This window comes from Tenebrio molitor, chromosome 8, assembly GCF_963966145.1.
Source record: "Tenebrio molitor chromosome 8, icTenMoli1.1, whole genome shotgun sequence".
NCBI classification, from domain to species: Eukaryota; Metazoa; Arthropoda; class Insecta; order Coleoptera; family Tenebrionidae; genus Tenebrio; species Tenebrio molitor.
Window position 1 is genome coordinate 571022 of NC_091053.1, and position 27866 is coordinate 598887.

The 27866-nt window shown below is 35.0% G+C and overlaps 1 protein-coding gene across 2 annotated transcripts; it reads left to right on the plus strand.

Annotated features, from left to right (window-relative positions):
- Window positions 1-46: 46 nt before the first annotated feature.
- Window positions 47-19590, plus strand: LOC138136627 (uncharacterized). 2 transcript variants are annotated; one of them, XM_069055862.1, is made up of 6 exons: window positions 48-377; window positions 12983-13191; window positions 17060-17195; window positions 17768-17901; window positions 18217-18415; window positions 19277-19590. In XM_069055862.1, exons 1-6 carry the CDS (start codon window positions 320-322, stop codon window positions 19363-19365), a joined length of 825 nt encoding a protein of 274 aa, XP_068911963.1. In that variant the 5' UTR covers window positions 48-319; the 3' UTR covers window positions 19366-19590. The 2 variants fall into 2 exon arrangements, with proteins under 2 accessions (XP_068911964.1, XP_068911963.1); XM_069055863.1 differs by lacking the exon at window positions 18217-18415 and having other exon boundaries at window positions 47-377.
- The last annotated feature ends 8276 nt before the right edge of the window (window positions 19591-27866 follow it).

Here is a 27866-nt window from a genome sequence, read left to right on the forward strand (position 1 = left end):
GTGCAGATTCGCATGTAAATAGATGTCAAAGTTGATAATTGCCGGTAATCATATGCATTGGCCCCGGGGGTGTTTCGTCGTATTGTAAACAGCGACTGCACCCGGTGAGGGTGGACGCTTGCGCAACCCTCCGTCGGAGATTTGCTACATCCACTCTTCACTCGGTCCAGCGCGTCTCCTCTCCGCTGACGGAAGCGTCGAGACGCTTAGCGGGAACGTCGTCGCCGAAGAGAACGTCTGCATGGCCGCTGTTTACGTGCTCGCCAGTGACGGCTGATCTCTAGGATGCTGTGCATGTGGCTTTAGGTGGTGGTGGACAATGTTACAAGGTGTAGGACTGATCCTGGTATACGCGCTGGTGGTTACTTTGCCGAAGGGTAAGAAAGTTTTACAGTTTTGGACCAGAGCGGTTTCTTGAGTGGGAGGAATATTTTATGGTTCGTTCGGGATGTCAAACAATTTTTATATTTGTCCGATAAAACTAACAGAAATCGTGTTGTTTTTATTAATCTAAGTCAATTGTTTTGACTGGCAGTATCAAATCAAAACATAAATGGAAACAGAAATAACATTGATATTTTTTTTAGGAACAAAAACTTGTTTGAAATTATTTTTTGAAATGGTAATAACGAACAACAAATGTATGTATTAACTTATTTCCGTAAAGTAGATGAATTTTTCATTTTTCATCTGGAATTATTAATACAATGTAGACAATTTCATTTAATTAAAACAGAAATTTGTTGTATTTATTTTTAAAATTAAATTAATAAATAATTAACAAAGATAAAATAAATGGATTTTAGATTAATGTTGTTGCCAACTCAAATTATTTTTCCAAAATTAAAATGTCATTCACGACACGTCAGTTGTTTTGCTGTAAGTCCAATCTTGATTATTGATGATCCAAGTAATTTTTTCAAAATTTGGAAAATTTATTTCTTTTGGAATATAAATCAAAGTGTGAAGCAATCGCATCTGCACGTCTTAAGTGGATGTTGTCGAGTGTTTTAAGTCAGATTTTTTACTTAAGATTTAGTGTATGGATTAACAAATATTTGAAGCTACCGAAAGATAAAAAAAAATCTGAATGGGATACTGGGGTCTAGAAATTTGAAAAAAGATTTTTTTCTGATAGCTTTTTGCTAAAGAATAGAATTTCGAAAATGTCTTGGCATCGAAAATACGAAAATAGTGTAAATGCATATTTTTCTAAATTATATTTTTGTAAAATGGCTGTCATAATCATCAGCAAAGTCCGGCTCCAACATTAAGTGACAGTTTTCTCGTTTTCTAATTTTTATAAAGTTAAAAAAAGCAAAAAATCATTTTAGATAGTTAATTTTCAAAATGTTCTCATTCTCTTCACTTGTAGTGATTGTACAGAATTGCTAAAATCAAGACAACTATTTCAAAACTTTTTTTTCACGCATATTCCTAGATGGCTATGAGAAGCTTAACTATAATTTTAGTTGTATGAAAAAAATTGTATATCATGTCAAAACATTAATAAAGTTTATGTACCCAAAAGACCGACAGTAAAAAGTTTTACAATTCCCCAAAAAGGATAAAATATCGCATTTCCTTAAGAACTGACTTGTTGATAGTCCTTCTGAATGTGACATAACACATGACCTATTTTATTAACAAAAAACAGGAACATTCTTTGAGTGCAATTTCCTGAGGTGCAATTGAAACAGTCTTGAATCTATTGGATATAAATCATGTTATTTGCAAAGACTCCTTTGTGCTTTGTTTGTGAAGTACTGAAAAATTCCATTTAGAAAGAGTTCATTAAATATAAATTTGTCAAAGAAGTTTTATAGAAGCATCTACTAGAGAAATACCAGTGCTGTGAAGAAAAAGTGCCAAAGAACGGATAGTTAATATTTACGAAATTAACAAGGAAGCAACTGAGAGGAATATTAATCAAATGCTGTAAGGAAGAGAGTTTTCTTAATATTAAAAAATAAAAAGTTTTGCTCATTTGTGTCGTAAATTCGAGATAAATTGGTAACTCTTGCTTCCTGTTGGAATTCAACAAGACTGAACTGTGGTTCTCAGCCCTGCTTTTATTTTTAACTTTGTTGTTCTAATATTGACGCAATTAAAATTTGTTGGTAGTTTTGAAAACAAATTGTGACCTCGTGTTGTTTGCGTTCTGTAATTCCACCGCGTTTACAACAACCCGATAACATACAAAGGTTATCGACTCGTTTACACAAATTCGCTTGAATGCTCCACTAGCAAATAAAAACCCTATAAAATAGACAAAAGTACGCCCCAATTATACGCTCCCTCTAAATTATTCAGCAACGGCAAACAACGGACATTTGGCCGCGGACAGGCACAAACCACTTTTGTTCCCTTTTGTGTTCTTAACAAAACAAAACGACGACTTTTCGTAATTTACAAATTTATATAAAAACTTTCCGTCACACAGAGAATATTAAATTCGGGAGTGGAGATTAATCTGTTTTGTTGGGCCAATTTCGAGCGCCACCAAGGTTCAGCTTTCAGTTGATTTTGTTGCGCCCTCAATCGAATAATTAAGGAGGGAGATCCTGTTTATTAACTTTGCGATAAATGCAAACATTCTTGAGCCGTTTCCTTCTGGAGTATTTTCGTTGGGAGGGAACGCGGATTAGCGGACGTGGCTAATTGGAACACCACCAATTCTCGAACCAGCCGCTTTTTCTCTTCAAGAAATAACGATAACGATGCAGCGGTAAATGGCGGCACATTCAAAACGCCAATTTCATTCGATCGGAGAAGCTAAGCAACGCCGGGCGAGGTCAATGCTTGGATGGGTGCGAGACAAGGCTCAAATAGTTATTTGTGTGTCAAGGCCAAAAAGTGCATCTTTTTCGTCCGAGTCTGGGATTTCTAGCCGAGGCTCAAAAACAGGCGAGGACCAAAAGGCACATTTTGGCATTACATTTTTTAGGCATCAGCACAAAGCAAAAAAACATCATTGCAAAAATTACAAATTTATTTTGTATCTACTTTTTTCAAATAGATAAATTTATTAATAAATACATATTAACAATTTTTTTTATAGTATTTTTTATCAGCTTGCCAATAAAATGGGAAATTTACTATTTGCAATATAATTACTAATGTCCGGCGGCGTATTGGACATTATTATTCATGAATTTCACTGTTGTATTAGGCATTTCTTCATCACGTTGTTGCCATCGATTATCTGAACGTTCATTTTCTTATTATGCACCAAATAGCATCAGAAATAAACGATACTACACTTTTTCGGGCAAAATTAAATTTACCGTCCGAAAAAGTGCATCCGAAAAAGAGTTACTTTTCGTCCGCTTCCGAGTACGTAAAATTACCGTTGTGGCCAAATTGACGAACCGCCATCCCGATATTTCTCTTTCATCGGTCCAGCGAAAGCCTTTGAATCCGAATCTGAACGGTTGCATTAGCGTTTTAATTCCATCCTGATTTCTGAATTGGCAGTTTTAATTACGGCCCACCTGTATTATTGATGATTTCCAAATTGGCAGTGAAATTTGCATTAAAAATTCGAATCGCAATTCTGGTCCCGTTGATAAACTGCAGCTGTCGTGTTACTACAGAATAAATAAAATGATATCTGATGTAAAAAACATTTTCTCTCCGGCAATTAAATCTCCAGCTTTGTTTCGCGAGAGAGGATTTAAACCCGAGCAAAACGCTTAATTTTAATTACTTAATCTTTCCGTTTTCTGGATTCTTTTGCATCTCGCGGAAATAATTACCAACTAGCCCGGCAGTGCACTCCGGCTGATTGACAAACGAATTTGTCGAAACAGGGTGGACCACCTAAGATGGCGGCTGGGTACGGATAGGAGACAACTGTGTTTATTTAGAAAACATTCTAGTGTTAGTGTAATAATAAATGCAAGATTCGAACTCCTCTTTTGTCTGTGTATTACCTCCAGATGTTCCACAAGGGTTTGCCGTTCTTCCCTCGTAAATTAAATTTTCATTGTGCGCTAACGGGGTGAGTAATGTAGGTAGAACCACTTCGGGGCGCTATACTCGCTTCCGCTCCACTGAGATGGTGTCACGAGTCAATCAGCCCACACAGTCACTCGAAATGGCTTTACTTCGGTCGAACGTATAGGCACAACCACAATGCTACAAAATGTAAATGAAATGTTGCACATTTCGCATAAATAAATGTCGGGAAGTTTATGAGCCACATTTTGGTTTAATGGTGGTTTTAATCGAGCGGAAAATATTGCAACGGAATGCGATAGTGCTCTATCCGAGGTGTGCATTGTCGATATGCGTGGCTGAATTCATTGTTTTTGTTCTTGCACTTTCAAGGGAGGCAGACTGTGAAATTTTGAGGGAAAAAGACACCACCGCATTTTTTGTTCGCCTTGTATTTTCAGGGGTGCGTTTTTGGTTTTAGTCTACTGGAGCAAAAAGCTTTACACCAGTTCACCAACCAACAATAAACAAATTATATTCGGCATAATATCATCGAAACCGCTGAACACGTTGTTGAAAAATCTATAAAAAATTTCATTAACCTCACAACAACATTATTAATTACTAAACTAAAGTAGGTAATCAGAACTTTCAATTAGCAATGATTAATACAAATATTTTCAGATAAAAACTAATCAGACAGAAAGTTCAAAAAAATGATTTACAGATTTACAAAAGCACAAATAGAGTTATCTTTATTGGTGATGTTCGTCTTTGTGAGTTGTTTTCCCGTTGGCTTCAATAAATGTCTCGAAACAAGTCAATATTAACCGTTTGGTCCCAACTTCGAGAAGACGACGTGGCATTTTCTTTTTGAATTCTAAAATTTCGTATCAAAACTCAATTTTAATATGCGCACAGTGTACGTCGAAAAACGTTTGCGCAAGTCGTTCTCTGTTCTGTCTTCTATGAGCGTGACGTTTCTGTCAAAATGGCGCCTCCGAGAGTTACCAACTGCGACTGGATTTAGTGTTATCTAAAATTCCCTATCAATAACATAGCAACTGAAAAGTTACTAGGGAGTGGTCACAATCAAAATGAATAGATTATAAGAAAATTAATCAAGTGTTGTAGTTGTGAGCATCAAGGTGTCCATTTAATTTTCATTATTTCTCTTTATAAATTATTTTTGAAAATATTTTACACGAAGTCGGCTTATTATCTGCTATTGTCGATGGAAAGGGATGAGTACGAACCACGAGGGAAAATACATGCTACATTTTCAACAACAACGACGAACTTTCCATGTAAACGAGGGAAATAAAAATAAAAACCTATCAGAATGTTAGGTGTGTCGAAAAAATAAAAGCTTTTGGAAAAAATACCTGAACACAAATTACATGATACTGTGAGGGTTTGTGTGAGTGTAATCGACATTCTTTATTCCTTTGTAATGTGCTGTAATGTAATACAGGGTGTAATCGAAATACACGGAATAATTTTAACCACGAGCTACTGGCTTCATGTAGAACTCGGAAAAAATATTTAAAAAATTCTAAATTCTAAAAATTCTACCTTTTATTAAACATGATATACAAGGTGTATTTTAAAAATGTGCTGAAATTTTACCTACGAGATTGTGGGACAACGGAGAAGACTAAAAGCAACTATAAAAAATTGTACCTCAAAAATTAAATGTCAATTTATTATTGACATAGAATTTTTTAAATATTTTTTCCGAGTTCTACATGAAACTAGTAGCTCGTGGTTAAAATTATTCCGTGTATTTCGATTACACCCTGTATACAGGTGTCTCAGCTGAGACTTTCGAGCCTAATAACTCAGTTATTTTCCAGCGGATTTTTGTGAAATTTAAAATGCAGATATTTTAGACGATGAAGAACAAAATTCCATTAATGCAATCACCCAAGTCTTAAAAACGTAACTTTTACATGCCTTTTTAAAATGTGGAATCAATTAAGATTTACATAAAAAATTGATCGTCAATAAAAAATACTGTAGGGAAAAACTCGTCCTTGAAAGACGTCTGGTTTGCAGGAAAAAAGCAAAAAACTGTGTTAAACGTGGCTGCAAATGCAAAAACGTAGACGCGTATGAAACAAACGCGCAATTTTGCAGAATTTTGGTCATCCCTTTTCGCAGAACCGCAGGTGTCATATTTGACGTTTATCTTGCTAACCTTACAAATACTTACAAAGTTAAAGACAACATTTGGACGTAATTTATTATACTGGGTGCTTTAATTCTTCCATAAAGGACTAAAACACGATCGGGATATTTTAGCAAGGTAATTTAGTTCACGTACGCTTCCTGTGTCTTCAAATAAATTGACGACTTTCTTAACCTTACATTTTGTAAAGCCTACATTTGGATACTGTTCCACAAGAAAACGAACTGTGTCATTGAAGTTTTTACGACACTCTCCATAGGCATTTTTTTTTTCCTTTTTCAACAATATTGAAATTTCTGCCGCTGTAGTTTATTTTTAAAGTATTTTAATAAATTTTCACAATTTGACGTTTCTAATAAAGCGCGCCCAATTTTGACAGACTTTAAAGGGTGTACAAAATGTTGCTTGGCAATTAATCATCAATTGTTTCAAAAGGTAACTGCTCAAATACCTTCAAATTTTACATTAAATTTTTAACGACAAAATCTAATCTTTTCGTTGAATCAGACAAGTGATTTACTTAATTGTTTGTGTAGACCCCTATTTTTTAATGTTTAACAATCTAAAAATAATCGCGCATCATTTTCGATAAAGGAAACATGTGTTAAAATTACATTTTTTAACTTGAGGTAATTTTATTATTACTAATTGAACCTTCACGGTCTAAAATATTTGCATTTTAAATTTCATAAAAATTCTTTGGCAAATAACCGAGATATTAGGCTCGAAAGTCTTAGCTGAGACTTAGTTAAAAAAAAATCACGTTTTATACACTTTTAGAAAAGACCGTTCATCGAAACGCGCATTAGTTGTTTTATTATAATATCTAATATTTTTTAATTTCTCTCCCTTTTTTTTTAAATTTGAAACGCCCATTGGAAAATTACAGTTTAAAGCCATTTTGCTCTTAGCGATCACGGATTGTTGTTGTTGGTGGAAGCTTTACAGTCGACGCTTTTGCATCCACCTATCAGAGTTTAATGTTTTCACGAGAAAAATACAACGATATTTCAATCGGAGATCATAAATCAGAAAGTTTCAAAAGTGAAAAAAAGATACACGCAACTCTGTTGCCAATGGCACATGTTTCAAATTAGCACAAGACCAACAGAAGTCGCATCGAATAGTTTGATTTATGTGACATTCTCAACAAACTAATTCCGGAGAGAGTGCAGAAAAATAATAAAGGAGAGCCGAGCTGTTTTACTAAAGCGACTACAACAAACAAATCGGCTTCTGTTTTAGATTTGTTTAATGGACGTTTCAATAATCTGTCAAAGACCTGATTTGTCACTTGGAGAGGTGAATGGCGGTGTCCGGAACAGAGAAACGAGATAATTGTTGATAGTAAAATTCGGAATTATACGAAAATTCATCGAGAAACTCGGATAGTCATCGGAGTGGAAAATATACGGTTTTGTCTGTTATTTCGCTTGTCTGATTTTGGATTATAATTTGTTATTATGGAGTTTGTCAAATGTGCATTTAGCAAGTCGATTATTCAACTTTTAATTAATGTGAGCTGCATTTTCACGCTTCTCCAATTAGTGACAACTCATGTGACTAATTGTAATTTTAATTTTTACTCTGACGGTCGTAGGGCTCTTGTTGTTTATCTTTCAGGACGAAATTTCAAAATATTTACATCAAATCAACTCCAGAAATTGTGCAAAAAACAAGTAATTTCGATTTCTTGCTTCAAAAATAATTATATTGTAGCTAAACATCTTTTCACAATTATTTTAATCCTAATTCATCGTAGATTTTTTTTAATACTTTGTTATGTCAGAAACAATAAATAACGAACCACCCTCCTACAGTATTTTCTTTTCTTTTATCTGCGTGTCGGATAATTTTATAACAAGCGTTTAAAAATTTGTGGTCAAGCGGGTTTTCTCTCTCTTTTACAAATTTTGCAGATACATAACCTCACTTGATCATTATTTTAATGTAAATGAAATAATTAATTTATTAGCGTCTCACAACAAAACCAAGTAAACTCTCGTTGTTGTGTATATGAAAGAAATGTCAAAGCACACCAATTAAAAACACATTGAACACACAATTTTTTGAACGGTCGTTACATTGTGTGATGTATTTCGTAAATATTTGAATATCAAACCTAAACCCACATCAGACCCACGTCTATCAGATTTAACAGAAACGATTACAACGAGTTCTCTTCTCGGTGTGTCAAGAAAGAAACGAACATGACGGATAAAATTTTAAAATACAAATATTTACATTTCTTATCAATATAGTTGCATGCAATGCTGGCGGTTAAAGCGTGAGCCAGTAGAACTATTTTTTTTATCACGTAGTTTAATTGAATCATTGTGTGCCTTTTATATAAAATACAATTTTTTTACAAGCAAATATTTTTTATTTTAATTTTAGGGAAAATATTTAACCATGATTAAGGGGCACTATATTTTACAGATGTATTTATTAAACATTTTTATCTTAGCTCTAGTCTGACAGTTCACTTATTGTTAGTTCCCAGTTTCGTCGAGAGTACAGGTTATGTCTTCTCTCATATTTTTATAGCACAATTAAAACATCTGTCAAACATATTGTCGATGTTAGGTTAGAACTGCGTTACTTCAGAAACCACAAGATATTCTTGAAGAAATAAGATTTTGCGCTCTAAATTAATTAGTAGGTATCGTCTGTTGTGAAAAGAACAACGCGCATGCAGCGCCAACGGTCAAACAATGAACTAATCTCTTCGACAGATCTGAATGTTCTGTTTTTCATTTTTCTCATTTTCATATCTTGTGTTAGTTTAATTTTGTAAGTAAGAATTGTGAGTTGACGCACGTAAAAAGCTACCGGAATTTATTTGTGGCTCGTCCTTTGTGTTGTAAATTTTTGGCTGCAGTGCAGTTTCTTTTAATTGATGGTGTCCTGCCATTTGGCCCCTGTAAACAAATCCAACGTTCCGAATAAAATTTGTTGTATTTTTTAACATAAAGAAAAACCTCTGCGGCTATATTTCAACGAACTGCCGGTTTCACTAAGCGACACCGCCTTTGTACGTAACTATGTAAAAAGCTCGCAGCTCGTCCAACCGGCCGTCCTAATGCAAGTCCTTTAATTTTGTCCCAGTGAAAGCCAAAATTTATTTAAACAGGACCTCTGTCAGCACCTGAATGATAAATTAAACCCACTCCATTATACCATCTTGTTAATAAAATTCCATTAAGCCCCGAAGAACAACACCCGGAGACTTACCATCAATTAACCTTTTTTCCCTCCAATTATCGAATTGCCTCTAAGGACCAATTTGCCGATATGACAGCCGAAACAAATTAATTAATGAGCCGGCTCCGATAAAACCCAATCAGTTCGCTTTGATCGCAAATTGAAAGACAACATTGTTCGGCATCGCCCGGAAGAAATAATTCATCGACGTCGCCATAACGAAGAGGAGTGCGTTCTTTTGGCGACGAAGTCCCAGCGCCCTTAATTAGTCTTTGTTTGGTTGTTGTTATCGAAAGGAGGGATCCAATTTGTGTTAAAACGGGAAAAGTGCGACGCTGATACAATAAAGACATATCCGGCAGAGGGTTTTCCAGATGAAGGATTAACATGAATTGCAAATGGGCCGCTGCAATGTTGACAATGGCGTTACCTCTCATGTGAAATACAATTCGAAAAGGGAATATCTTTTACGATAGGCGGCTTAGAACGGTTTCGTTTAGATTCCGGATCTGATGCGGAGCTGTATTGCAGTTTTATGTTTGGAGTGATGTATTTGAGGAAAATGCCGAATGGATGCCGAAATTAGGGGATGAAGGATCCCGCAAAACGAAATCTATTATAACAAGTGCGCTAATCATTTTTACAGTCATAATAAAAACTCATTTATTAAAAAAATCTTAATTTTGCTTACCACCAGGTTATATCGCGCGTTCAAATAAAATCCTGGGCTGGAAAAATTAAACCATTTAGAACAGTGTAAAGTTTAAATTTCCCGCGGTTTGACAGGAATGATATTTATTCATGTTTAATCGGGACATAATTGAACATGTTTGTTTTCAGCAAAGGGTCTCCTTAAATATTTGCTTCCAGAATAGGAATCGTTACGTTATTCTATTTTTAATGTAAAACATTGCAAAGAAAGATTTTTTTGGCTCTAAATTTTAGGTTAGCTGTCAACATGCTCCAATTAATCTACGCTTTAAAAAAGCACAATTGACAGTTTCCAGCGCCTTCCCAGCCCAGGATTTCATTTGAATGCGGATATTTTGCCATATTATAAGACTTTCGGAAACATTTTTTATTATATCGGGTGTCTAAATAAAAATCCAGTTTATCCTGGACATACGTTTGTAAATTTTTTTTAAAGCATTCTTGACCAGATTGTCATTTAGACTTCCGCTGTATTTATTTATTGTGATAAGTTTGAAAAGTGTAACAATTCTTTTAATTTAGAAACGGTTAGCAGATGTACGAGTAGATTAATTGCCTTTTTAGCTCCTCGCTTCTCCACTCATCATTTTAATGCTTTTCATATGAACGCTCTTCTAGCTAATACTTTGAAAAATGTTCATTACTTGTTGCGATGAAATTGTAATTTGTTGGTACGCTTAAATTTATGTAGCTTTGAACATCGTTTATTGTACCAAGTTAAATTTCTTGGTCTATTTGGCTCTCTAACCACTTTACCTTAACCTCAAACTTAAACATTTTAACTCGTTAAAGCGTACAACCCTACATTCAAACTTAAAAAGGGGGTACAGCATCGAGGCCGGATTTATTTTTCGTATTGAAGTTACAACGGTACATGGTTTCATATGGTGGTCACCCATTCAAACAATAACCACGTGCGATCTTGCTTAATTTCACTGGTCGAACCTACACCTGTCACATACTAATTCTATGTTGCTAAAAGACACTTACTTTTTTACTAAAAACTGGAAAATTTAACAACACAACACATACGTTGTTTCGTTATCTTCTATTTGACATAGAGTGATTACAAATGGCAATACGATTGCTTTGTAAAGACCATTCTCTTGGATTTAGCAATCAAATACAAACTGATCATATTACTGTCAGAACCGGTGCGACAAGATTTTGTGCTTGAGGCAAAGCGTTTGTTTGTCGTTTCTCTTCATAATTCATAGCTTATCTAACTCTGTTGTTTTGCATAGGTAACATATTCCGTTGTTTCCTTTATGCATTCAGACGCAATCAATAAATATAAAAAAATAATTACAAAATAGTTATTTACATTACAAGCTGCGAAAGTTTACTTTTATGTGCGAGGTGTTTTTAAATGGCCGAGGCGCGCGTAAGCGTAGCCGAGGTTATTTAAAAACTCCAAGGACGTAAAAGAGCTTCCGCAGCGTGTAATGTGTTAAACTTTTCATTGTCCCATCGACATTTAATAAAATACAATGATTTTGACAAATCTTCAGTTATTTAACTTTTACCAAAAAGTCGCATTCATTTTCCTTCCTCGTTATTCGTAATTTGTTTCTGGACCCCTTCTTCTTGGACAGATTTTTTATAACTGTCGAATTGTGAGCCACAAGGGCACAAGGTTAGTTTAGGATCATTCGTTGCTTTTAACCTTTGAAGTGAAAATAAACGCTTCTAAGTACTTTGTGATCAAGCAGGCCGTGGTTTTCTCTCTCTTTTACAAACGCAGTCGTCTTTTTGTTGTACGCTTTGATATTTCCTTCAGATGTATAACCTAAACATTTTATTAATTTACTATTCATACATTATTAACTCATCAATTTTTGGTTAGTTCTAAAAACGGTTGTTTTTTGCAAAAGAAATAATTGGGACAATTGCTTGATCTATGAACAAATGACATCTATGGTTTGACAGGTCATGAAGAAAATATACTTGACTACAAATATTTTTGAACATTCTTTTATTATAACGGGTGTTCATTTAAATGTATCCTCAAGTAGGTGCTGAAGAGTCGATTGTGAACACACCACGGATTGCAGATCACGGATAAGCTGTTTAAATCTAACCTCACTTTTTGCATTGTTTGTGCTTTTACTTTGGAGACGGACGTGTGGTACATTCACAATCGACTCTTCAAACATTGAGTATAAATTTAAATGAACAGCCCATATAAAATGTTTAAGATCTTGCATTCTTCATAAAAATTACTGTCTTTGTTAAAAAATGGTGTCCTCTGAGCTGCCTCAAAATCCCTAAAAATGTATCATATCTAGTGGATTTTATTTATTCAGAAAAATCATTCTTATGACATCAATTTTATTTATATCTAATTTATATTACTGTGAAATCTTTTGTAGATCTCACTTAAAAAATATTATGACTACCTAGAGGAGTTGACGCATTCATTTAGTCTATTTTATTTTTGCTAACTAAAAGTTTAAATGTCTTCATTTAATGGCACGACAGGAACTGTACTTGAGGGAATAAAAAATATATTTGTTTTCATAAACTGTTACAACGAGGATCTAAACATCAATAAAAGTCTTATGAATAATGGATAATGTGTTGCAGTGCAGAAAATCACAACGAACATTTTAATTCTTTAACATAAACCAGTTTCGTAAAAGTCACAAAACAACTCTTTCAATTTGCATACTAATGCATATTGATCTGATTATAAAACGTGTATAGCCTTTAACCCTTTTAGGATTCTTTAAAATAATTTATTCATTAAAAACCACTCAAAATTTGATTAGAGGCTCATGCGTATGCAAGGAGGTCAACGCTTACGAATTTTTTTTAATCTGGAAGAGTTTATCTGAGAGATTTAAATTAAATTTGAAAACAGACGAGCTGAAAAACAATTAGGAAGATTATTTACTCGGTTGTGTTGTAATGAAATTGTAGTAAGTTTTGTTCCAGCCATTTCGAGCTTGAAGGATGTAGTTCTCGAGATAGAACCCGAAATCGTCCATCTGGGCGAGGACTCGACCCTCAGATGCAGCTACGACTTAGAAGATGCTCCACTTTATTGTGTCAAGTGGTATCGTGGTCGCCACGAGTTCTACAGGTACACGCCTAAAGAACATCCCAGCACGAAAATATTTCCCTTCCCTGGAGTACATGTCGACGTAAGTATAAAGCATGAAAGAACGGGAGCGACTGGGGTAACGTGGCAGAAGGATTTTTCTGGGATAAATCCGGAGCAATTAGTTTCCGGGATTGTAGCGTAACGAGGTCCAGTTATGATCGTGTTGAAATCAAAGCTCAATCTAAATTTGGACACTCGATCGATGATGGTGATATGTAGTTTCTTTTCCAACTAGTTTTATGGAACGATTTTGCATCTTCATATCAAACGGTTAAGAATTTGTCCAAGGTGTTAAACTTGGCGAAGAATTTTCTAAACACTCTAGCACAGTTGGGGCTTTGGTAAGAGTGTAGAAACAATTTTCGGTTGCTCGATAAATACCGATAAACCTCACGTGAAGACGCAAGAGTCTCCTTGGCAGCAGGTTTTTTGGATTCTGATGGGCAGCTCTTCATTGATTATTTGCGGTACAAAGTGCAACGAGGGTCAAATTAATTTCTAAAGATTGAGTGTTATCAAAAGAAAAGAGAAAACTGGAAATGTGAAACCAGTTCCTTTATTCGTCAGATTCTTATTTTACATATTTAAAAAAGTTCTATTATGTATTTTGTTACTTTGTTCTTTCCCTATCGTCAATTCTTTTAATGAAGGACTTATAACGGGCCTTCAAATAAATTTATATTTAGAGCAACCTATGGAAATTCAATTGTTTGCAACATTTTTACAGCGTAGAAAATGGACAAGAAACGCCTGACATTTTAACGAAATAAAATGAGGTTAGAAAATATTTTTAATTTTTGTAGTGCATTCTCCCTACTCTCCCTCCACGGAATATGACAATATGAAATTGGGAAAAAGCTTACTATGCATACTATGCAACTCCGGAGAATAATTGGTTACCTATAGTTTGTCTCAATTCTAAATTTCCACCACCTGTTGAATTATGTTGGCAAAATAAGAATATTTCTAAATTGGGAGTTCTTATAACCAAAGTTGGCAATATAATTATTTTATAAACATAATTCGAAAACATTAAAATTAGTTCATAAGTTTATTTTGCTTTTAGAATTTGATTTTCAACCTACTTACTTGCGACATTTTAGAAAAGGTTTTCGTTCTTTTCCTTTATTCTAAAATTTTGAGTTGTAAAAACGGAAATTGACAGATAATCTAACAAATACAATCTGACGCATTTTTCACCAAACAGTGTTGCCGGTTGTATTTCCAACGTAGAATGCAGTGTTGGTGGAAATTTAGAATTGAGACAGACTTTACAAAAATTACTTTACACTGTTAAAAGAATTAGAATGTCTCCTACGCCTACTCTAAATATATATTTATTTGAAGGCCCGGTATATTTCCTTTTAAATTCCTCATTTATCTATGGTCGTAACATAATTCTATAAATTTTATTTTCAACAATAGACCTATTTATATTTTTCTCCCCTCTGTGTCTACTGTAATTGTCATTTTTGCAATTAGCAGGTACACTAACAAGATTCTTTCGCTTGTTCGTGTGATATTTTTCTTTGTTGACAGATATATTTTCAAACGTCTTCAAATAAGTCCATTCAAATGTACTGAACTTGTTTACATCTTAGGAAAGAAGATTATGCATCTCAAACGTGCCATTCAATACAAAGAAGGAATCATTACTAGTATTGCCTTTATCTGGTTTAAACGAATACAAACATGTACACAATGTATCGTACGATTTAAAAACATTCTAATTAAGAGCGATTATGAGAAACAATAGCATTAAAAACGTGTGGCGCCACTTCATTCACAAAATCGTTGTTTGAGCTGTTCATTATTCGTTACAATGTTTTCACTCCCAAACAAAAAATATTTATGATAGAGTCTTATTTTCATTTCCTCGTTCGTTATTTTATAACGACGATTCACTACTTTGTAACAGTCACAATTTTTACGTTATTATTTTACTACAATGAAACGCCTTTCTGTTACGTTAATAAGATGGAACGCCACTTGGAGTAATGTCTGTTTTACACAAAATGTAAATTCATAGAAAATAAATTGTACAAATAATTTCAAGTCTTCAAGGTTTCTTTCTTTTTCCACCTTTAGATATATTTTAATTTACTACATTGGGTAGACATAAGATTCCTCGAAACGGTCGAAATTCGCATATCACGAGAAAAAAAAATGTTATAAAGACGACTCAAAGAGAAGCGACATCGACATACGAGTCATGACGTCATTGTGGCACGCTTTACACAAAGATGTACATATAGTCCAATTTTTACCCTTTTGCGATGACGTCATTATCTAGTAACTTTACGTATGTTTGAGCTAGGATCAGAAACAAATTTGAATTGATCATAAATAACTATAAATGTGTCAAATTTGTTGACTATTGCTTCGAAAGGTTATGTTTATAATCAATGTAATAAGTGAAAGAAATTAAAAATTGTCAAATGGACAGAAGCATAAAATAACCTCAAAGTGACCATCAATAAATAAACGTGCCTTTTTTTTTGTTTTTTTCTGTTTCTGTCGTTTCAATAAAGAGAAAGCGAGGAAGGAAATCGTGACGTCACCTCAAAAGGGTAAAAATTGGACTATATTTAGAATTTAGTAAATAATGAATTATTTAAAATTGTCTTACAATAGTTAGGTATGTACAATTAAAATTATACACTTGTATTAAAAAAATCGGGTACACCATTTAAATATAGTAAGCAATTTTTATAGGTTTTTGTATCGTTATACGGACTTTTTCTGTTATTTTGACAAAAGTTATAAGACAGGTTATGTCTTAATTTTTAAATTATTTTATTTGAATATTATATACCTAAATATTTGGTCGTGGCGCCGCATTTAGCCCACGTGGCATAGGCTGCACTAAATTCCCACTTTTCTTGTTCAGAAACTTTTGGTATTGGCATTTTTGAATAACGTAAGTGTCACAGTATGACGTTAATAGACGCCAAAACAACAAAATTACGCAGGCAAACAATAGGTGTACGCGATTTTTTTCAATACAACACAATATTGCTATCTCTTTTCAACATAATATAAAACAAGCTGTTGGATTCTTGTACGTATTTTATTAACTCCGTCCCACTGTGCATCTCGCTTTGACATGTGCGATTAGAGCAAGACGCGAGTTGTGCGTTTATTCCATTAGCGACGTCAAATTTTTAGGTTAGGTTTTAACTACATTTATCTTAATATTGTTCAATTTTGCTTGAAATTTCCACCGCTACGCAACTCTTTCTTGAACAGCAGCCACTGGCAGAAGCGTTCCCGTGTAAAATACATTAACAAATTTGTTATTAGCGTGTAAGGACATTGACCTTACGTGGCATTGCCGAAACAAAATTTAGGGAGAAAGAAAGACACTCATAACCTGGTTGTTTAGTGTTGTTTTCAACAACTTTTAATGTGCATGTTTTACCTATTAAGTAGTTGATAAATAGTAATCAAAAGAGTTCTCTTAATTCTCTCTCCAACGTACTCGAATAGTGTTGGTAACTTCTCGATGGTACGATTTTTTTTTTAAACTGTTCCAACTTTCTCCCAACATCTTGCCATCTTGAGTAGAACTGGATGTAAGAAAGATACACAACTCAAAAACGTCCTGTTGTATCTACAGGACAATCTTTGGACAATTTGTTTCGGAACTATCCCTACACATAAGCTATAGATTTAGCTTCCAGTCTTTAAAGCCCCACGAGCTTCCGAGCTGTCTACTTTCAAATTTTGTCTCCCACCAACTGCGTTCTACAAACCGGTCAGTTTACCCTACGTAGCGTTATTTCTCTCGATATGACATTATTCTCTAGCACAAATAGTGCACCGAGCTCTATAGAGTACACAAGTGCGCTGGCGACCCTTGACACATTATTTGTAACAATAGCGCCCTAACACGAATTGGATTGCAGCTGAAGCAGTCCAACGAGAAGCAGGTGGTCCTGAGGGAAGTGGGATTCAGCCTCTCCGGAAAGTTTACATGCGAAGTGACCACAGATGCGCCTCTGTTCTCTACGGCGGCGGTGTCCAAAGATATGTTGGTCGTTGGTAAGTGCAGATTTGTGTTTGTTAATAAGTGCAAGTGCGGAATAATGTCGCACGATTGGTTAGGTTTGGGTTAGCAGGTGGGCCTAAGGGAAAGTGGGAGTTTGTTGAGAATTTGTTGGTCCCAAAAGTAACCAAGACAAGTACATCAACAGCAAAATGGAGAGCTAAACAAGTGAAGGGCATAATAAATTAAGAAGAAATTGAAATGCTGCTTTTAGGTGTAGGTTTAGGAGTCCATTCCTATACTGCTGAAGACTTAATATGATTTACTCATTTTTCCCTTGCTTTTTATATTTTCTCATATTTACTGTATACTTATCCCATCAAGTAATTTTCTTTTTGATGACAAAATAAGTATAATTTTTTATTTAATGCTAATGAGAATCCACTTTGGACGAGAGACATTTCCTTGAAAGCTCTTATCGTGTTATTTTTATTTTGGACGATTTGTGTTGTCTGTTCAGCAGCAGACGTTTGATTTTCTTTTCCATTGTTCGAGCGCCACTTCTTGTAATTTCCGTCAGAGCCTGTTGTTCACGTCCATCAAAACGATTACTCTTCGATTGTTGCAGTACTACCGGATCATCATCCGACACTCAACACCGATAAAAATTTCTACGACATCGGTGACGTGTTGCGAGCGAACTGTTCGTCGCCGCCGTCGCGGCCCGCCGCCACCCTCACCTTCATGCTCAACGATCACATGGTGAGAACCCCGCCATTTCACCTCTTTATTAGATAAGTGGGGAACGTCGTAAGTAAAAGGGTGCAACGCTTCTTATCTCGCAACCGGCCAGATCTGCGCCGGGGCCATTATCGCGGCAATAAAAGTGGCGCAGCCAACACCTTGATTTTTCCCAAAAAATCGATCAGCCCCGGGGTGGATTTACGAGGAAAGGTGCGACGTGAAAAGCGCGATTTACGGCCTAATTAATAAATTCTGTCGGCGGCGCTAATCATTTTGCCGAGGCTTTGGGTTGTGCGGGGCACGTCTGAGAGTTGTTCTTCTTGATCACCACAGGTGTGCGAGAAGTGCATGACCCGCAAACACGCAGCTCAAGAGCTTTGGTCTAGCGAATTGTCGCTGGAGTTTCCCCTGTTCCCGTCCCATTTCAACGGGAGCAGACTCACGCTCAAGTGTGTCGCGAGGATCGGGAATCTCTACGAGAGGGACGTCCAGATCAGCCTTTACAACGTTAAAGATCCGGTGCCGGCGAGAGGTGAGTCGGGTAAATAAGGGAAACATAAACAGAGGAAATCGCTCGGAGATGGATTTTTCGGATGCTCGTGTTGGAACATTACACTTGGGGATTCAGCCATGAAAAATAGATTCATTTTGAAATCTGTTCAACTAGCAAATTTTACTATGCTACAGAATTTTACAAGAAAGTGGAATTTTTTGTGTATTAAATATTTATCAATCGATTCGCGTTCACATCAAAAACCATGTTTAATATAGCAAAACTGTATACAATGTTATTTTATGGAGTGTAAAATTTCTTACAAATAGTCACGAAACCGTTTAGAATAGTGTAAAATTTGAATTTCCCGCGGTTTGACAGGAATGACATTTATTTATGTTTAATCGGGACATAAATGAACGTGTTTGTTTTCAGCAAAGGGTGCTCTTAGATATTTGCTTCGAGAATAGGAATCGTTAGGTTATTCTATTTTTAATGTAAAACATTGCAAAGGAAGCAAAAAAGAAAGATTTTTTTGCCTCGAAATTTTAGGTTAGCTGTCAACACGCTCCAATTAATCTACGCTTTAAAAAAGCGTGAGAGATGTTCAAAAGTACTCTTATTGTTAGAATTGATGCAAGCAAAATTTGAACTTGTCACTTTATTTCAGATGTTCCTAAATTTTTGCTTCTCCTCAATCTGCTCAAATTATCCTGGGAAACTTTTAACAACTTCCACATGTGAAAAATTGCGACGTGGTCGTTTATTCCATAGTGATTTGTTTTTTCACAGCGAGCAAGTTCTTACACCGTTTCTTGTGCTTTTTTTAATTCCCGCACCACAAAAATGACAAATGATGTATCGGACAAAGTTTCTAAACGTCTTTCTTTTCTGTTACAGTTACGCAAAGTTCAGCTGGCCGTTGCTGTGTGAGATCCTTCACTGTAATAAATATCTTACTCTTATTACTGTTCATTTCTGTGTCCTAAAAGACTGTTACGTTCGGATGTTTCATTAAGTTTAGTTATGTTGTAATAATTGTAAGGAATTAAATATAATTGTGATGAAATTTGCTGCAACTAGTCGTTTAGAGGATTGTACAAGTCTAAATTTTGTATGATTTCGATGATGATAATTCGTTGATATTGTAAGCGACGTTTTTGAAATGAATGGATGTTGAAAAAGTAAATAAAAATATATTATCTATTTCACAACGCCTACTTATTTTACCCAAAACCGACAACAAATGAGATATAAAATACATAATTTGAATTTTCAAGTGAGCAAAATCACATTTTTATAGATACCAAGAGAGATTTAGGAGCAAAAAAGAACTTCATTATGAATTATTTGTTAAAATTTGAGTTAGGAATTTCAAATGATTTAGCTAGTTTACTTTAGCTGCTGCTCGCCAGCTAGTCAGATGCCATAGCAATGAAGTGACACTTTAGCATTATCAATCCAGCAGTAAAATGTCATATTTTACTGACGTTTGAAGTAAATAAACATTTTCATTAAAAACAAATCACCTCAGAGATTCGAATGGCAAATAAAAATAAAAAAATAAAATATTTTTGGTAATTGTTCACTTTAACTACCTTTTTGGTAATTGTTCACTTTAACTACTTCTGGAATTTTCGCGTTTTTTCTGGCTAGACAGCCTCAGGGCGTCCTCGTAGATCGTTTCCCACTTTTCAAACCTTATGTAAATGAATACTAAGACACTGGCGCGACCTTGACGCGACCTTGAAACACAACAAGAGAAAAAAAAAGGCATTTTCACAAGGTTTGAATGGTCGGAAACGATCTGAGACTGTCTAGCCAGAAAAAACGCAAAAATTCCAGAACTAGTTAAAGTGAACAATTACCATATTTTTGACCAAAACAGAATTTAATCTTGAGAAAAAATATAGACAACAGAAAACCTTTTTGTCAAATTCGGCACAATTGTCATGAAAGTCACATGAGTCAGTTTAAGATTTTTTTGTAACAACCGAAAAATCCGGTTTTGTTTTGATTTGGGGCAGACGTAAGATAATAAAGAACGAGCTTATAAAAACATAACGTCGAACTGGCACCTTCTCGTGTTTACTTTACCGATATGTAAAAAAAGGAAAATAGAATCAACATCGTCTCTTCTCTTGGAGTGCATTACTGAGAGATTCGACGCACACTTCAGTCTGCTACTTGAAGCGAACCAAGTTCAAATGATTTCCTTAAACAAAGCATGACCCTTTCGGGTTTGTTTGACATCCTCCGGGGACATTCAGAAAATAAACAATAGGTCTATCCGGGGGTTTGTTTAAAGTGGCTAAAGATCTACAGATAACTTTATTTATATTTACCGTCAAATTGTAATTCCTCGCCGGTTAATCCAAACTCCCTGGATTAATCTGGTACATGCGTTGCCTTCTTTCCTCAACACCATTCTGAAATTAATTAGATGAGTTTCTGCATTCTTCGCACTTGTGGGTTGCAAATTTGACACATGTCACCCTATCGAAATTCAATCCGTTGGCTGCAATGTGACAAATAGCTCTGGCGACGGTTGCATGTCTGGGGGTGGCAAAACGCCGCCACTGAGTGCAATTGCCCTTGTTCGATTCAATTCCCTGCCTACATTTTTATGTAAATGGACCATCGATCATTTTGTTGGAACCGCTTCACTGAACAGCTTTAAGCACCCGAATTTACAATACATCGATTCTCATAATGCCGCCATTTAAACTTTCCGTCAAGGCTTCTGAATGCAAAGTGGATGGTTTAATGCGCAATCCAGATTATACCCCCGGAATAAACATAAACAATGTACGACGGGTTCAGGTTGCGGCCATTGTTGTTCGTCATAATAATCATTAGCGCAATTTCGAAACCTATCGTATTTTACAGCATCGTGACACTGTACATGTCGTTTTTGAACTGAAATGAGCTTGTTTTCACAGTTCAGTTGCTCGTTTAATTGACTGATTTATTTTCAAAGAATAACTGAAAACTGTCGGTCCATTTGAACGTGACGGAATTGTTCATTATTTCGTGCTCTTCGTTAGAACAGCGCCCTGGAAACCTAAATATTTTTGCCTCAATTTTTCCAGACGACGACACTTTTCAACCACTCTCTCTGTGCTGTGTTGTTAGCGTCAATATTCCTCAAGATCTCGGCGTAATTATGACATTTTACCTATGTAGAAGTTTATGTTGGGGTCGTAAAAGAGACGAAGCAATTACGTTATAATTGTTGCGTTAGAAACTGTGTAAAACTGTCGTTATTTCTTGTATTTGCTCCCAGTTGAATATGGAGCGTTTCAACAAAGGTATCCACTTACTTATAATATTGTTCAGACTCTACAATTACTGTTATTACACCAATTACGAGACACTTAAACAAATTAGCTTAATAGAAAGGGCAACATAATAGAAATTTGTATTGTCGCTCAAAGGAGAAGAGACAAAGACACAGGAACAGAAACAAAAAAATGTAATGAAAACAATGCACGACAGTGAAATTTACATTAAATACATGAAAAAAAAAATAAATTAAAAACACGAGGAATGGACAGAGTCCGCACCTGTGTCGCGAACTGAGGAGATGTCGAGTTTCAAAGACGAATGACTCATCATTCAAGACAGAGAACTTCGAAGGTGTCTTCCGGAAAGTTAGAGGAACAGGGCCGGATCCAGATTGGATCAAGCGGTTAGAGTTAATGTTGTTAGATTAGTATAAATTATCATCAATCAATTGAGACAGTTTTTTATATTGTTAACCCCACAGTCAGGAAACGTTACAACTTGAAAAGACTAAGAGTCAGGGTCGCAACTTGTATTGTCATGGCAACGGCGCAAAATTGCAAGTTTGAGAAAGATGACGCATATTGGTAATTAATGTGTAGGACAAAGATAGCTACACATTTTATAAAAATTTAAATAGAACTAGTTTCACTTGTGAAAAATGTAACTTTCCGAGTAGATCTAACAACTTCTCCTTTTTTGCTGACATTTTCTTAAACTGTCGACTAGGTAGCAAGATTAAAAGATGCCGAGTGAAGCTGCACAGAAGTAATTAATTACTTGACGACGAACTGAACAATGGAGATGATCAGAATTGAAGAAATAACAGCCTTCAGCATCACAAAAACGAGAGCGCTTGGAATTATCTTTTTAAAACTAAATAAACATGGCAAGCTTTGTGGTCGCAACAAAATAAACACAGTTTCTATTAAAAAGAAAATATATATTTTTGCAGTGAATAAAGTAAAATGAAAAATAAAATCAGTTCAGACATAAATCCTGCTGCTGTTAAATTTGATCATTGCAACTGTGTCCGTTTTGTAAATAAAAACGTTAAATACATTTCAATAGTTTTCAAATAAGCTGGATTAAATGAAACGTCGTAACTGTCGCCAATAAATCTGAACTGAAAAGTGCAATGTAATTTAGTCGGTGTTGCAGAGCACAATCAATACATGTTAATTATGCAATTCATTTCGAAAGTAAACTGTGATTAGTTCTTCACTGTGGCGCAGAAATCCATCTCCCACGGACTAGAAATAAAATTATTTAGGACGAATTTCCATTGAAAATAGACCAAAATGAAAAATAAAAATTTTGCAGACTAAACTGAAAGTAGTTTTCCAGGAAGGTTTAAATGTGAAAAACGGATTGTAATTAATTTTTGTAGCTTAATGCTCGTAGGCTGGATCATGCGTCATAAATTTATATCACTTTACGCTAGTGCACCACCTAGACAGCATTAAAAAAATACTAAAGATTAAAGTTATAGCCCCGTTTGCAGTTAAATTGGCTTGGTAAAGTACTCTTGGCAACGGTTCAATAACATAAAAGATTGTTTAGCATTTGAATTGCATATAAAAGATATTTTCTCACTGTTTGACCAATATCAGTCTTGGGTTCTGTTTTATTTTTTGGTGAGGATTGTCTGTGGGCGAAGGATGCGCTCTCAAAGTGAAGAATGCGACGTCATCGTGCCACAAAGAATTTATCTGCAACGTACTGTATCTAATAAATATATTTTTCACCTCTCTCTAGAGATATTAACCGTATTAAATTAATTAAATTGGATCAACTCATCTGTTAAAACTTTTCATAAAACTCTCTCATTTATTGAGTAATTTGCCATTTACACATTCATTTTACTTTTTTTTTGAAGTTTTTCCTGCATTATTTCCAGTCAATTAAAAATTTAAAAACTGTAGCAGGTGGAGCACAACAAAAAATTTACAGAATGATGGCTGTGGCCATTATACAGGGTGTCTCAGCTAAGACTTTCGAGCCTAATAACTCAGTTATTTTCCAGCGGATTTTTGTGAAATTTAAAATGCAGATATTTTAGACGGTGAAGAATAAAATCCCATTAATGCAATCACCCAGGTCTTAAAAACGTAATTTTTACATGCCTTTTTAAAATGTTGAATCAATTAAGATTTACATAAAAAATTGATCGTCAATAAAAAATGCTGTAGGGAAAAACTCGTCCTTGAACGACGTCTGGTTTGCAAGAAAAAAGCAAAAAACTGTGTTAAACTTGGCTGCAAATGCAAAAACGTAGACGCGTATGAAACAAACGCGCAATTTTGCAGAATTTTGGTCATCCCTTTTCGCAGAAGCGCAGGTGACATATTTGACGTTTATCTTGCTAACCTTACAAAGTTAGAGACAACATTTGGACGTAATTTATTATACTGGATGCTTTAATTCTTCCATAAAGGACTAAAACACGATCGGGATATTTTAACAAGGTAATTTAGTTCACGTACGCTTCCTGTGTCTTCAAATAAATTGACAACTCTCTTAACCTTACATTTTGTAAAGCCTAGATCTGGATAGTGTTGCACGAGAAAACGAACTGTGTCATTGAAGTTCTTACGACACTCTCCATAGGCATTTTTTTTTCCTTTTTCAACAATATTGAAATTTCTGCCGCTGTAGTATATTTTTAAAATATTTTCAATAAATTTTCACAATTTGACGTTTCTAATAAAGCGCGCCCAATTTTGACAGACTTTAAAGAGTGTACAAAATGTTGCTTGGCAATTAATCATCAATTGTTTCAAAAGGCAACTGCTCAAATACCTTCAAATTTTACATTAAATTTTTAAAGACAAAATCTAATCTTTTCGTTGAATCAGACAAGTGATTTACTTAATTGTTTGTGTAGACCCCTATTTTTTAATGTTTAACAATCTAAAAATAATCGCGCATAATTTTCGATAAAGGAAACATGTGTTAAAATTACATTTTTTAACTTGAGGTAATTTTATTATTACTAATTGAACCTTGACGGTCTAAAATATCTGCATTTTAAATTTCATAAAAATTCGTTTGTGAATAACCGAGATATTAGACTCGAGACACCCTGTCGAGGTCAGAGCTGTACCGGGTGGGGCATCGTATACGCGCACGCGAGAAATCGCGACTTCTAATTAAATAAAATTGTCGAAATTTTTCAGACTTACCTGGCTATTGGTAAGGTACATTTCATAATTTTTTGATAATTTTTCACTTACAAACAAAGCCAAAAAAAATTAAAATGTAAATTTCAACCAAAAAGTCAAATTCTGATTTTTATACCAACCTACCCAGATTCACTTCCTATAATTATTTACGAAATCGACGGAAAAAAATACCAATTAGATTTTGAATTAAACGCAGTTTTACATTTCAACTTTCAAAATCATTTTTATTTATGACCTGCTACTTGTGCTGTCGTAAATTTAGGTGACAATGGAAACTGTCAATTTTATGGCAAAAAGGTTTAAAACGGTCGGCTATACCTTTGTTGGGAAATTATACCATTGTGCCGTAAATCACCCGTCTGGTTTACGTTTAAATAAAAAAGCGAATTATTTAGCTAACCAAGTCAAAATTTGTAATTGTGCCACCAGGGTTTGATGGGCTAGCAGATACAGATTCATTTAGTGTAAAAACTTTATAGGTAAATTAACAATTTATTTCAGAAAACTAATAAAACTGTTACGGCCTTATTTATTAACAAAAAAAAATTAAAAAAATTCTCAAATATACCTTATCAATAATTAGTCAGGTATATAAAATTTCGCCAAATTTATTTAATTAGAAGTCGCGATTTGTGGCGTGCGCGTATACGATGCCCCACCCGGTACAAAAGCGCGCCGCGAAATATTCAAACTTCGTGTGACCTAGAGTCCTACATTTACTACTCTATTCATCACTTTTATTTTTTATTCTCTCCAAAAACGGTTCGTCCGGGTCATCACTATATTGTAGATCCAAAATGATTCAGTAATTTATGCAGACGTCAATAATGACAATTGTACACATCTTTGGTGCACGATTTCCAGTTAAGAATGTTTCCTTCCGACATTTTGCTTTGTTGTGAGATTCCCCTCGACGTTAACTTTCTCTATTAGCATGATTATTATTTAGCAAAGACAGAAAATGAACACCCTTCGAGCGGCGAGGGCGTCCAGGTGAAGCGTTGCCTAAGAGCGACATCCATTCGGAACTTAAAACCGCCCTTAGATTAAATAATTAAGATAAGGCGTCATAAATTCCGAGTGGAAGGTCGTCAAGACGCGACTCAGAAATTGAGACAATAAGCTCGAACAACCTAACTGAGAATGCGCCTCTTACATTTACTCCTCGCTTTCCACCTTCTCCTGCTTCGATTCGAGTGGTTTTATTGCGCCTCACCAGAAATTATAAATACGGTAAAATCTTCACCCCCAATTATCGGAAAGCGCTCGCGGACGATTCGAAGAAAGAGTGAATTTTTCAGAACGCAACTTGTTGAAGGTTGCGCATTTTCCGATCGTAAAATCGTTTAAAATGAAAGAATCTCGTATGACGCAATTTCTGCTTTGTCGCGACTTTCTCGATTGCTCTTTTATTGTTATTTAGCCTTTGTAATATGTCACCAACCGTTCTCATTAAATATGTCACAGATGAATGATCCGTAAAGAAGCTGCGTTTGTCTCTCCCCGGAAACTCCCCAATTGACTGCTCCTTTGAATCCACCGAATTACCTAATTGCGATCTTGACGGTAATTGGACGAGCATGTTTGCAAATGTGGTGACCCTTCGGCTATAGGTGGTCATAAATTTCTTACGGTGAAAAAAGTGTATCTGAATTTTTTGTTAAATTAATGTTTAAAGCGCCCCAGGTATAATTCATCCCGCCTGTCAGAAGCACAAAAAAAATGTAAATACAAAAGAAGCTCCTTGTAAAAGTTAACTAGAACATCCCCTAAAATAAAAGTTCACCTGAATAGCCCTTGATGTATTGTTGTAGCTGCCGGAATTTCACTTATTACTAATTATTCTTCACTCCGCGAGGAATGTAAATTTTATATTTTTCCAGATTCCCCCTTCTTATCTTTTATTTATTCGTCTTGATTTAAGAGGTGTTGGACCGATAGAAATTCTACATAAAAAATCCGAATTAGATATAAATTAAAGTGGTACACGTCCTGATAAAAATTCAATTAAAGCCGCTATATTTCACCTTCTCAAGTTCAGCCGCCGGGTGAAAATGCCTGGGAACAATTTTGTGGCTGACTGCACCAATTCGACGTTTCAGTTATAATAATGTGGTGCTGAAATTTAGCGTTTTTCAGCTGCTTGTTGGCCGCTCAATTTTATTAAAACCGAGAGCACAGGAACGAAACCATTTTTAGAGGACTCGCACTAAAATTTAATACAAATAGGAAGAAAGACGGGAACGATAAAACAACCAAAAAGTTGGTTTCATTATGTTTTTGCTTTGATTTTATGCGAAGTACTGAGAGGCGGCCACCCATCCAAATATTGACGATGCCCAGCGCTGCTTAACCTCCCCAATCGAAAGACAATTAGTGGAAATTAATATTAACGGAAAACTCCAACTTACAGAATAGTAATTAAAACGAAATGAAATTGTTAAATACTATTTAAATACACAAAATCCCTGATGGTGGAATGACTGAAACTAAACAAAATTGACAAGTACATTTTAAACTGGGATGTGAATCCATTGTGGCAAATCATTACGATTTTCAAGTACATTTTAATTACACCGAAAAATATTTTCAGATTTGTCCTTTGGGTACAGTTGGTTGCAAAAAAAACGGGAAACGAAAATTTTCCTAATGTAGATTTGATTTTGTCCATTTGTCAATTATTTGTCTACTTGACAATACCTATAAAATAATTTTAAAAAATTTTGACGTTAATTCTAACCTATCTCTCGTAAGAAAGTTTCACACTATGGAAAAATTGTAAATTGTGTCAATTTTATTCTGACAGTTCCCGTTTTTTTTGCAACCAACTGTACGTACTGTCGCGAGCAATAAATTTTGGTCGCAATGTAATTTCAAAATTTGGTTAGACTGTCACAAATTTAAAAAAATTCCCTGCCTGTTTACGCGCATGTCAACAAAGTGTCAAAAAAAAGAAAAAAAAAATTACAATTAATGTCATACAACGTGATGATAGGATATGATATTTACGACTGTTTTAC